This window comes from Rhinolophus hipposideros, assembly GCF_964194185.1.
Source record: "Rhinolophus hipposideros genome assembly, chromosome: 17".
In the NCBI taxonomy this organism is placed as follows: Eukaryota; Metazoa; Chordata; class Mammalia; order Chiroptera; family Rhinolophidae; genus Rhinolophus; species Rhinolophus hipposideros.
Window position 1 is genome coordinate 32,430,865 of NC_138063.1, and position 13,256 is coordinate 32,444,120.

At 36.1% G+C, this 13,256-nt stretch overlaps 1 protein-coding gene across 2 annotated transcripts in view; it reads right to left on the minus strand.

The window, feature by feature from the left end:
• The window catches only part of ASXL3 (ASXL transcriptional regulator 3), a 171,079-nt gene that overhangs the window by 75,221 nt on the left and 82,602 nt on the right, over window positions 1-13,256 (minus strand). For both annotated transcript variants that reach the window (XM_081078727.1, XM_081078725.1), the window contains one exon: window positions 12,318-12,439. In XM_081078727.1, coding sequence (XP_080934853.1) covers window positions 12,318-12,439 — 122 coding nt within the window. The remainder of the gene's footprint in view (window positions 1-12,317; window positions 12,440-13,256) is intronic.

The window sequence follows — 13,256 nt, forward strand, 5'->3', positions numbered from 1 at the left end:
TAAAAATATAGCCAAAATGATTTCTCGTAATTGAATTAAATGATCCATTTGTCCATGATTAAATAGAACCTCTTAAGAGACTTAAATTCCACAGAGTTACTGATTTGCCAGGATTCTTAATAGCCACCTTTATGTCATTTTTCCCTCAAAAGCATAAAATCAGGCTTTGGGAAAGGGTATAAATCTGAGACCATTTTTGGTATAATTCTGAAAATAAAGCAGCACCTAAAGGTTTTTTTTTCTACCTTAGCAGTATGGCTTGAAAGCCCATGGAATTTGAAACCATGACTCCCAAGTAAAATAAATGTAAAATAAATGTTTCGAGACCAGGATAAAAATATATGTGTCTGCACTTCTCTTGCAGGTGCGTCCTCTCCAGTGCACTGCTCAGTCAATCAAGTTAACACCGAGTGTCATCAGTATGTACAGCAGGTAAGGACTACAGTATTGATGCACTCACTCAGCCGTGGGGAGCGCTGCACAAAATCACTGAACATGGCAGGAATCATTTATTTCTGTGAAGGGAATCAGTCCTAATCTTGGAAACCTTGCAGCACTTGGCTTCTGTCTGCTTGACTTTGGGCATTAACCTTCAGAACACGAACATGATGGCGTTCTGGCAAATCCAGGGAAAAAAAAACAACAACAACTGATAGAATAAATCTCAACAAATAGGAGTGCTTTTTGTTTCACAAATGAATCAACCATGGTGATGATAATGTAAATAAAAGACATTTGAAAGTTTTGAAATACAGCTTATCTAGCTGATCACCTTACACCAAAAATTACATATAATAAAAAGGATCTTAAGCACACAAACTGAAGAGATATTAAATTCACTATTAGAGGAATGCTAAAATTCCACAAAAGGTTAAAAGGCTGACCAAAGACAGTCTTAAACCTTTTTATTCCTGGTTTCCATGTAATTTCTACCAATATTACATAACATCTCAGTTGATTAATGTTTTTTGACCAAGAGTTGTCACAATCTCCTGAAATACTGCATTGATTATATATCCCTTTGCTGCCAGAAATTATGCCATTTTATTTGCAAAAGGGTATTAGTTAAATGTCCAAATTGTTGATCATAACATTTAGTAATCAAATCATTACAGAAATGAAAAATTAAATACCAGTTAAAGGAAAGAAGGCATATTCAGGTAAGATTCAAAACCAGATGTTGGAAAGTGAATGGCTTGGGAAATCTATTACAAATACTTGTGTTGCTAATGATAATATACACGTAGGATGTCTTCCCTTCAATTCTTAGATTTATTGAGATTTTATAAAGTACCAGGCACTAGATCTGGTCAAGATGGCAGAGTAGGTAAACACTGTGCATATCTTTTCTCATGACCATATCAAAATTGCAATGAAACAACAGAAGAACCATCATTGAGAATCCCCTAAAGTTTAGCTGAACTGAAGCCCTACAACTAACGACATATGGAAGAAGCCACTTTGAGATTAGTAGGAAGGATGGGCTGGTCACCTGTGTATGACAATTAAAAATTGGGAGGGATACCTCAGCTGCAGAGGTATCCCCTAGAGAAACGAGGGGTCCCAGGCTCTCCAGTTCAGGGTTCCAGTGCCAGGGAGGTAAGTCTCCATAACTGCTATCTGTGAAAACCAGTGGATATTGTGGCTTAGTGATATGGAGGGCTGCTAGAATCCCAGGTGGTCCTCTTAAGGGGTCCAGGCATGGACTTACTGACAGACTCACTTGCTCTGAGCTCTAGCACTGGGGCAGCAGATCAGGGACATACAGGGAGGAACTGGTTATCTGGCTCCAGAGCAAGGGTTAGAGGGGCAGCTTTCTACCAGACAGAAGAGCTGACAGAATCCACCATTTCTTTGTTGAGTTGTCCCCACTCACAGTATACAGACACAGGTGGCTGCCATATCTAATCTCCATTGACCTGACTAACACTGTTCATTCAACCTGATTCCCAGAGACCCCGCCCCACCCAACTGTTGTGCCTACCCAAGCTGCTTCCAGTGGCTTTTCTGTATAAATGGTTTGTCTTAGCTCATGCTGCAGACTTTCCTAAAATCTCTCAAAGGTTCACAAAACCCAAACAAGTAGCATCTGGTTTTGGCATTGTTTTATACCTCTGGCTGAGCAGACCTAAGTCCAGCAATAGTGACAGCCAACCTCGGTTCACAGCTTGGCTTCTTGAAGCACCTCCAAGCCCAGTGCAAGAGGCAGCCATCTGTGCATTTTTTTGTGGTTCATGCAATGTGGCCCCAGGTAGGGCACAGGCTGTGGCTGAACTTGGCCTGTGGTGGGGCCCCTTCTAAGGAGGCTCCAGGGGTGGACTACCTAGAGGCTAGCTTTGCACAGAGCCAGAGCATCACCCAGTTAACTCCAGGGACAGCACACCCAAAGGGAACACTGAGCAGGGACCAGTGCCCTGCTAAAACGAATCCTACTCCTTAGGGTCAGCTCCAGCACAATAGCTCCTCCACTGTAGTCATGGTCAGTCCTCATAACCAATAAGCCTCAGGAATAATACCTCCCATTGACATGCATACAGCAACCAAGGTTCATCTATAACAGGAATGTACACACAACCCAAACAAGGAACATACCTTGAGTAGCCAGCTCAGCAGGAACACTGTACCACTGAGCCCTACAGCATACCTAGTACATAGGGTCACTCTATTAATACCAGGAGACATAGCAGTCCTACCTGATACATAGAAACAAACGCAGGGAGGCATCCAAAATGGGGAGACAAAGAAACATGTATCAAACAAAAGAACAGAGCAAAGCTCAGAAAAAGAACTAAACAAAATGGAGAGAAAGCAGTCTATCAGATGCAGAGTTCGAAACACTGGTGATAAGGATGCTCAATGATTTCAGGGAAAAGTTCAACAAAGAGATAGGAAACATAAAATTGGAGATGGAAAACAAAAAAGCAGTCAGAAATGAAGAATATAATAACTGAAATGGAGACTACATTAGAGGGCAATCAACAGTATATTCGATGAAGCAGAGTACTGAATCAGCGATTTAGAAGAAAGGTAGCAAAAAACACCCAAACAAAACAGTAAAAAGGAACCAAAAAAATAAGGATAGCTTAAAGGGCCTCCGAAACAACATCAAGTGTACCAACAGGTGCATGATGGGGGTACCAGAAAGAGAAGAGAGAGAGCAAGGAACTGAAAACCCATTTGAAGAAGTAATGATGAAAATATACCTAACCCGGCAAAGTAAATGGACATTCAAGCCCAGGAAGCACAGAGATTCCCAAACAATATGAAGCCTAGGGGGCCCACACCAAGATACAACATAATTAACATGCCTAAAGTTAAAGACAAAGAAAGAATCTGAAAAGCGGTTACATACAAGGGACCTCCCATAAAACTGTCAGGTGATTTCTCAATAGAAACTTAGCAGGCCAGAAGTGACTGGCAGAAATTATTCAAAGTGATGAAATACAAGGCCCTACAACCAAGATTATTCTACTCAGCAAAACTATCATTTAGAATCAAAGGACAGATAAAGAGCTTCACAGACAAGAAAAAGCTCAAAGAGTTCATCACCACCAAACCAGAATTATAAGGCATCTTAGAGGGATTTCTTTAAGATGGAAAAAAAGAGAGCAAATCAAAAATATGAATAATAAAATGGCAATAACTACATATCTATCAACAATTATTTTCAACGTAAATGGATTAAATGTTCCACTCAAAAGATAGTGTGAATTAATGAGTAAGAAAACAAGACCCTTACATAAGCTACCTAGGAGAGACTCATTTCAGATCAAAAGACACATACAGACTGAAAGTAAAGAAGTGGAAAAAGATATTTCATGAAAATGGAAACAAACAAACAAAAAGCTCAGGTAGCAATACTTATAGCAGCCAAAATAGAGTTTAAAACAAAGGCTATAATAAGAGACAAAAAAGGACCCAGTAATACCACTTCTGGGTATTATCTGCAGAAATCCAAAACACGACTTTGAGGGGACATGTCCATCCATATGTTCATTGCAGCATTGTTTACAATGGACAAGATATAGAGGCAACCTGAGTGTCCGTCAAAGGATGAGTAGATAAAGTGTAGGTGGTACATATATACAATGGAGTATTACTCAGCCATGGAAGGGAATAGGTTCTTGCCATCTGCAGCAGCATGGATGGACCTGGAAGGTATTGTGCTGAGTGGAGTATGTCAGACAGAGAAAGACAGATGCAATGTGGTTTTGCTTATATAGGATTCTAAAGAACAAAATAACCAAATAAACAACAGAAACAAACTCACAGATACAGAGAACATTTTGATAATTGCTAGATGGGAGAGGGGTTGAGGATGGGTGACAAGGAGGAAAGGATTAAGAAGTACAAACTGGTTCTAACAAAGTAGTCAGGGGGAATCTAGGGTCTAGCATAAGGAATATATTCAATAATGTGTGATAACTATGTAGGTGTCAGATGGGTTCTACACTTATTGGGGTGAAAAATGAAAGTGGAGTTGGGGTCACAGTGAAAAGGTGAAGGCATTAAGAAGTACAAATTGGTAGTTACAAAATAATCACAGGGACATAAGGTAAACTACAGGGAATATAGTCAATAATATGGTAATAACTATGTATAGTACCAGGTGGGAACTAGACTAGTCAGGGGGATCATTTCTTACATTATATAAATGTCTAATCACTATGCCATACACCTGAAACTAATATAAAATAATACTGAATGTCAACTGTAACTGAAAAATTAATAAAGGGGAGGTGTCAAGAGGAATAAGAGGTTCAAATTTCCAGGTATAAAACAAGTAAGTCATGAGGATGTAATGTACAGCATGAGAAATATAGTCAATAATATTGTGATAGTGTGGTATGGTGACAGATGGTTGCTGGACTTATGGTGATCACTTCTTTAGGTATATAAATGTTGAATAACTATTGTGTATACCTGAAACTAATGTAATAGTACATATTAGCACTATTTTAGTAAAAATATATATTTTTTAATTAAAAAAATTCAATGGGACTATGAGGAGAAAAAGTAAAAAATAAAGTACAGGCACTGAGGAAGGGCAAGAGATACAAAAATGAATAAGATGTCATTCACTATCCTCCTCACCTTTAGCTTGCTGTCAATAATACATTTAATGAAAGTATGTGTGCCATAAAATATTTAAGACATTTGCTCTTTTTTTTTAGCAAGGTGTGTGCTTAATTACGTAAATTTATCCTTGTGTAAGAACACAAAGCACTTCATAGACATTAACTTAACAATTTAATAATAAAATAGAAATAGGCAACACAGTGCCTTAAACTACAAGTAAGTCCATCTCTGCCTACTAGGTAAGACTTCACAAAACAATAAAACCTATACAAAGAGTGACAAGTTTTTAGGAAATCTGTATCATAGATCTCAAAACTATTTCCCTTGGCAATCTAAATAGGCATTTAAAAATATTTGTTTTATGTCACAGTGGTGAGGTGTCTTTTGGAAAATGTTGGTTTAAAAAAAAAAGGTGAAATAAAAGGTCTAGAAGCTGGAATCATAAAGTCAAAAACGGCATGCCTTTTTATAGCATTTGTGGTAAATAATTAAAGTAATAAAAATTTCATCCTCAAAGTTTAGAGCTGAGAAGAGTCTACTATAGAAAAATCAGTACTTGAATAAAAAAGAAACCATGATAAAAATAACATAAGAAATCTCATAGTTTTTGAATTTTAAAGAGTCAAGGTTGAACCTAGGTAGGGATAAAGGAAAGTTAATCAATATTGAGCCCATTTCAATTTTTTCTTCTATATATTTCCTATTCAGAAATTTGAATGATGTTTGCATATAATATTTTTAAAAATACTGAAATGCAACCCTGTGCCTGCAGGCGACCAATACTAAATGTTCACCATAGAAGAAAAATGATTGTGTTAAGTGTATGAAAAATATATATACTTTTTTGTTTTATTTCTGAAAAACAAGCATGAAATTTGACTCCAAATAACTTTTCTAGGGACAAATAGGCAAAAATTGGAAAGTCTGCTTACTATGACGCTAGTCACAGCAGTAAAGCAGCAGGCTATCAGGTAAAATCTGGGGAGCACTGGGGTGCAGCTATCAGAAGGGGCACCTTGATTGTACTTACTAGACCCACAGTCATTTTAGGCTCTTTGAAGACTCCAATTCACTTTCTAGAAAGGATTTATTTGAATCTGGACAATTAGGACATCCTCCAAGCAGATCAGGATGTGGATGGATGGGGAAAAAAACAAAGTTGATTCAATTGAGGTGGTTGGGATAGTTTGGACTGGCTCCCAGCAAGACAACTCTTGTATTTGTCACATCCATGAGGAAGGTCGATAATGAATCCTGCCTTATATTATTATACATATTAATATGTTTCTTATATTCTTGGTCCCTTGTTTTAGGGCTCTCACCCTGCAAGTAAAGAAACTAGCTATTCATGTTTTTCTTGTTGCTGTTGTTGTTGTTATGTAACTATACTTCAACCACCTGCACACTCACACATATATTGCTTGTCAACTCCCAATTCCTTGAAAAATGTGCAAGGATTTTAGGACCACATCGGCTAAGACAATGGGTCTTATCCAAACCCATTTTTGGTCTTATCCAAAAATCATTTTTCACATCGCGGTAAGACAATGACAGAGAGGGTGGCTGAAGTGAGTGGGAACACACAAACCCCCATGGAAGGGGTGGTAACAGCTCAAGAGAAATAACACAACTGGATTTTTAAGATTTTTAGATGAGTTTTCCTGTTTTTAAACAATGTGCCAGACAATACCAAGATAAATCTGAGCCAAATTCATCCTGAGGGCACCAAGTTTTGAACTTACTAAACACCATTCCCAATGCTCCTCACCTCCTCAAATAAATGTGTCTGACCACTGTCCAAAAGAGGTAGCAAAACCCACCTCTTCTAATGTGCTGATTTGCAGAAGAATGGGGAGCTGTCTTATTGAGTATGTGACGCAATGGTTAAGGTGAGGTAGCAGAGTCAGAGAAAGACTTAACCAGCCAGGTGATGCAGGGTAAATAATTTGGGTAAATGTCCCTGTAAAACAGAGCCAGTAGTGTTGGTAAGAAAATCCACAGTGCCATTTGTTATATACCGTGTTTCTCCGAAAATAAGACCTAGCAGTACAATCAGCTCTAATGCATCTTTTGGAGCACAAATTATTATAAGACTCAGTCTTATATTACATTATATTACATAATATTACATTACATTACATTACATTACATTACATTATATTAGACCTGGTCTTTTATTATAGTAAAATAAGACCAGGTCTTATATTAATATGTTTGCTCCAAAAGTCACATTAGAGCTGATTGTCTGGCTAGCTCTAGGTCTTATTTTTGGGGAAACATGGTAGACTACTAGAAGATGATCAATGACCATCTGGCCTTTTCTCAGTAAGTCCTTTGAAGCTGTGTCTAGCACCTATTTTCACTACAGGGTACACTTACATCCCGTCATCCTCTACTCTGGGCTTTAGCTAAAATTACAAGAGAACAAAAAATTCCTACTTTATATTGTTACAAATATAATAGAAGTTAAATACAATTTAACTTGTAATGATCTAAGTTTGGTTATCCCACAACCTGGAAAATATAAATCCATGTAACAGATTAAGAAAATAGTATTAGAAAGGCCACTGTAGTTTGGTCATGGCAGGTTTCTTCAGCACAAAGGTACCAATAAAGGGGACATATTTTTTGTTGCGATGATAACTTGGAGTGAGGGCAGCTTTTCCTATTCCACACCAAAGGTCTTAATTCATCCTGGTGGCCCTGCTGATTGATCTGCAACATAGTTTCATTTTGACATTAATCTTTCGTAGTAAGTCTTTCTATATTAGTCTAGATTCATTTTATGCAAATGACATCAAACAAGCACCTCTAACTACTGAAGCCTTAGCCATACATTGGGAAGCTAATAAAATAGTTTACTGAGCAGCTTCAAATCCTGTAATTTCAAATCTAGAAAGAAGTAATATCAAAACCTAAATAAACATGCAGATGGCAAGTATAAATGCAGTCTACTATGAAAGAATGAATGTACCTTCAAGTTGCCCACATGTATAATGTCCTCATGTCCAAACTATACAGAGCACACTGGACTTGCCAAGTGTAATACTTCCAGGTACCATCAGTATGAAAGAAATTTACAGGCTTAAACTTGGAAATAAACTTACTTTTTAAAGGAAACAAACATATCAGAGCTAAACCAGTCTGGGAAACCTAAAGATCACATCGTACATGCATTACAATTCTGGGTCGAAGGGAAAAGAAAGAAATCAAAAGATTCTGACTCAGCATACTTTTCTTTAGAGATGTATTGCATTATTCTCTTATAAAAAGAGACAAAAAACCTTTAGATAAACATTTTACTTTTTAAACAGAAAGCTTGTCAGATAACTCTACAAATATGGAATGGTTCTCATTTCCACCCTAATGAAAAATAAAATCTGAAATCAGAGGCTTTTGTGTTATCTTGGAATTTGCAATAACCAAGTAATGCCTGCTTTATTTTAGTAGAGAAACACAATAACGTAACTTAAGACTGCTCTGAATGCAATAAGTACTTCACTGAAAAATCTGAAAATATCACATGCTGTGAATGCTAAAATAATTACAAATACACACATATGAAACAGCTGGCTGTGTCAGGCTCCAACAACTTGCATTGTTGTTAGTGCACTAAATGCCAACACCCACGTTCAGAAACTGCTATCATGCAACATAACCTTTGGAATTTTACAGTATTGGTCAAACATACAAAGCTAAAGCAAAGCACCAAGGATATATCTGCTTTGTAATATGAAGGGGGGAAAGGATGTGCAACTTTATGAATAAATTTTATACCACCCTAAATATATGAAGCAAAATAAACCAACAGAAACAACATAGAAAGGTTCTGTTCTCCACCCGGTTACCTCCCATAACTGTCCTCATCCTTCTTTAATCTTTCATTTGAATCAGCTGTTTCTCAACAGCCAAAATTTAATCTTTCTTAATTATCCTTTAAAAATCCAAAATCTGATCATTTCACACCTTTTAGGATCATTAAAACTAAAATAACAATGCAGAAAGAAGACAGGGAACAAGGTAATAATCAGCAATCTACTATTCTCCACAAGCTTCTAAATACGCTTATTCTGAATATCCTTATTCAGAAGAAAAAAAACACCTACTGAAATAGCAATATATTATTTAAGGGATTATACCCAACATATGATGTAAACTAATGTTTTGATGATTAAAAAGTAGAAGGGACCCAGGTAATTAGGAACAATGAAAATAGTCAATAGCCAAGGGGCATTGCAGCCTCCATACTGTCCAGCCTATAAATACACTATAGTCAACAGTATTGCAAAGTAAAATAACTCACTCTCTACAGCAACATGTTTCAGATAGGAGTGGGGAAGGGGGCTCAAGTGGGAAATATGTCTGGCTTACTTGTATGGAGGCTTGTTTTAAATTATTATTTTTCACTATACTTATGAAGCTACTGGCTTTTGTTGTTTTCATGTACTTCTTTGTAAGAATCCCACTAGCCAATGCATACTTGAAATACCAAAGCCCTACTGACGCACAATATACTTCCAGGAAAATGATAAGAGCTAATAAATTTGAGTGTCTACCAATAATATATGCTGATACTGAACATAGTCTGTGTTTGGAAATAATATACTTAATGACTACCCTGTTTTCCTTTCCTTATACTATACAAATACTCAAGAATATAAATTTCTTTGGATAATGTAAAAAATCCATATGCTGAAAGGCAGTATTAGTTAAGAAGGCAGTATCTGAAACTATGCTCCTGGGTTCAAACGGCATCCCCAAGATTTACTCCCTGGACAATCTTGAGCAAGTTATCTAACTTCTCTGGGCCTTAGTTTTCTAATTTTAAGAATAGGGATTCTAGTACAAAGGATTTGTATGATTAAATGGCATAGTACCTCGAAAATGTCTAGAATTAAGATGAGTAAATGTCAGCTAATATAATTATTATTAGGGTCATTCAGCTGGCCCTGACGTTCAGGAAATTATGATTTGTGCATGTAAAATACACACAAAACATATATTCACAAATACAGAACACATATATATTGATATATATGGATATATACACTTACAACGAATTCTACATGGCCATTCAACTATCCAAAGGAAAAGGAAGCTGCAGATTTGCTGAGGCTACAATTTAAAATGCCTCACGTTCAGTCAATTTTTGAAATGCTGTCTTAAGAAATTCAGCAATTACAGGGAATCTGAGCAAAATTCTGCAAGGACAGCTTTTCTTCTAAGTGTATTTCTAATATGAATTTGATTATTAATCAAATATTAGCATATCTGCTATATAGTGTGCCACATTCTCCTGGTAACGAATTTGTTACTTGATTATACAATAGCAAGTTTTTAAAAATTAATAAATAGCTCTTTCAGGGCATTAAGAATTTTTCAGTACAGATTCTTAAAACAAGGCTTAGATCCTAAGCAAATAAGTGGCATTTCTTATGAACACATGCTCTTCAATAAACAAACAAAAACCACCCTAACTCAAAGTTGTGTAACACTTTAGTAACTGTAAAAAGTATTTAAAAGATACAAAATCAAATGGAGAAAGTAAAAAATAGTGAGACAGGACAATATAGAGATGTGAATATTTATCTTTACATTCCCATATAGGAAAATTTCATAGTGTGCACATTTTCTAAATCACTGCTCTTCAGAAGTGAGTTTCATTTTTGATCACATCCATGTTTCTTATATGCTATGACTACAAGTATCCAGTTTTGTATCTTTCGTTCTGTCCCGGTTAGTTATTTTATTACCTGCATCCTATTTGCCTCTTGAATAAGCCTTTCCTAGGCTTTCCTACCATCATCCACTCTTTATTTCAGCCACTAAAAAGGGGTCTCAACACTGAATTCATTTTGTTCTTTGGCATCTAAAACATTTTACAGCAGCAATGATATAAATGGCAAAGATTAGTTGACCTATGTAGGATGAAATACTGTTACTACTGTAAATATAATCCCAATGAATGGAAATACTGCAATTTCAATAATTACTACAGAATAAAAAAGTAACTTAATTCAGTACAAAAATGTTAAGTCTCTTTCCTAAGTTACCTTGTATGAAGTAGAGGAGAAGAGTTGGAATATTCTAAGTCTAGGAGACTGGATGTGAATATTAAGAAGTTTTACAGATTGGTGGGACTTTTAAAGAAAATTTTAACTTTATTTAAAAACATAGTTTCTCTTTGCTTGGTATAAATACTGTGTCACTAGAATGACACTAGATTTGGTAAAGGTCATCAAGGGGTTAAGATGGAGATGGTCACAGAAGCATCAAAATAAAAATGTAAGAGCAAAGCACTTACACAGGGGAAAGCCATGAATTCAGGATTAAATATGTGAGACCTCCATTTATTGACATTATTAGCATTACTTACCATCATGCCCTGTCCCCATCTAACTGTATTATCACTGCCTTTTCTTGCCTGCACAGTTCAGCATTTGCCAGTGTGGCAGTAGTAGCTAACCTTTACTGAGTGATTACCACCACATGTGTTCAATATATCACCTCACATAATTTTCAGATCATTCCCATGTGAAAGATACAATTGTTTTCCACATTCTCTAGAAAAGGGATTTGAGATTCAGAGAAGAAAAGTGGCTTGCGCAGAGTTACACAGTGAATAGCAAGGATTGAAACTAGGGTACGTCATACCCCAGAGTACAGTCTTATGACCATTACCTCCCACCACTAGACAAGGACACATAGGTCAAAACAGCTTATGTAACATAAGGATGATACTGCAAAGTCAACCTCAATTAAGCACGACACACACTCACTGATGGATATTCTAGATATGTAAGTAAGCCTCGATTACTACTTTTTCTTATTTGTAATTTAAGGCATCTCAGTAATGAGAATGAAATTATCTGTTTATTTTTACATTAACGATCAGATAAACATGAAACCATAGAGACACTATTTTATAAACATGCAATACATTCATAAACTCAATATGTTTACTATAAATCACAAACACAAAAATCTTAATACCAGTTTTTATGTTTCCAAGCATATTTTCCCTCTTTCTTTTATATCAAAGTTCTCAGACAAGCTTCTCCTCATTTTTAGAAAAGATTAAAATCACTGTACTGAGTATTGAGGAAGTGGCTGAATTCAGGACAATTTCTACTGCCTTCTGATTTCTATATTTTTATTTATTTTACTTTCTCTGTTTAATATCCACTACCTTAAGGAGGTAGAACCACAGGACAAGGAACCAATACCAGCTGCCTTACCTGTTTAAGAGCCTTTTTGGTGTGTTGCTGAAAGGAAGATACTAGCTTGCTTTGCACTGCTGTGTTAGTAAGGCTTGAATCTCGAGTGGAAGATGCTTCATCAGTTACCTGCTTTGCACAAACTAGAAACAGAGAGAGAATGATATTACTAATTTGAATTCCTTTTTTTTTATATCCACTGTAATTAACTTGGAGCTTTTCTTCAATTGAAAATGGATACCTAAAATAAAGCAAAATATCACAGTAAAAAGAGTATCTAGACTGGAAAGAAGGAATAATTTAATAACTGTGTGGCCACAGTTACATTTGACCTCCCTAAATCTCCATTTCCTTACCCACTAATTGATGATAATTTCTATGTCATAGGGTTATTGTAGAGATATAAAAAGGAGCATAACATCTGCCTCAAAAGTTGGGAGTCAGTAGCTATTATCCAAATCTGAATAAGGAGATTGGTCAATGCATAGTATTTTGAAGAAACAATCTAAATTAATGAAGGTGTTTTAAATCTATCAACCTCAGAGGTATCATAATTCTTCTATTTTTTAAATTAAATTTATTGGCATTAATTTTTAAATTAAATTTATTTAATGGTTAGTAAAATTACATGGGTTTCATGTATCCAATTCTATAATATATCATTTATATATCACATTGTGTGCTCACCACCCAGAGTCAATTCTCCTTCCAACACCATATATTTGACCCCCTTTAATCTTTTCTACCATCCCCCTTCCTCCTTATCCTCTGGTAACCACTAAACTGTTGCCTGTGCCTATCAGTTTTTGTTTATTTGTTTGTCTCCCACGAAGACATACAAATAGCCAACAAATACATGAAAAAATGCTGAACTTCACTAGCTGTTAGGGAAATGCAAATCAAAACCTCAGTGAGATATATCACCTCACACCTGTTAGAATGGCTATTATCAACAAGACA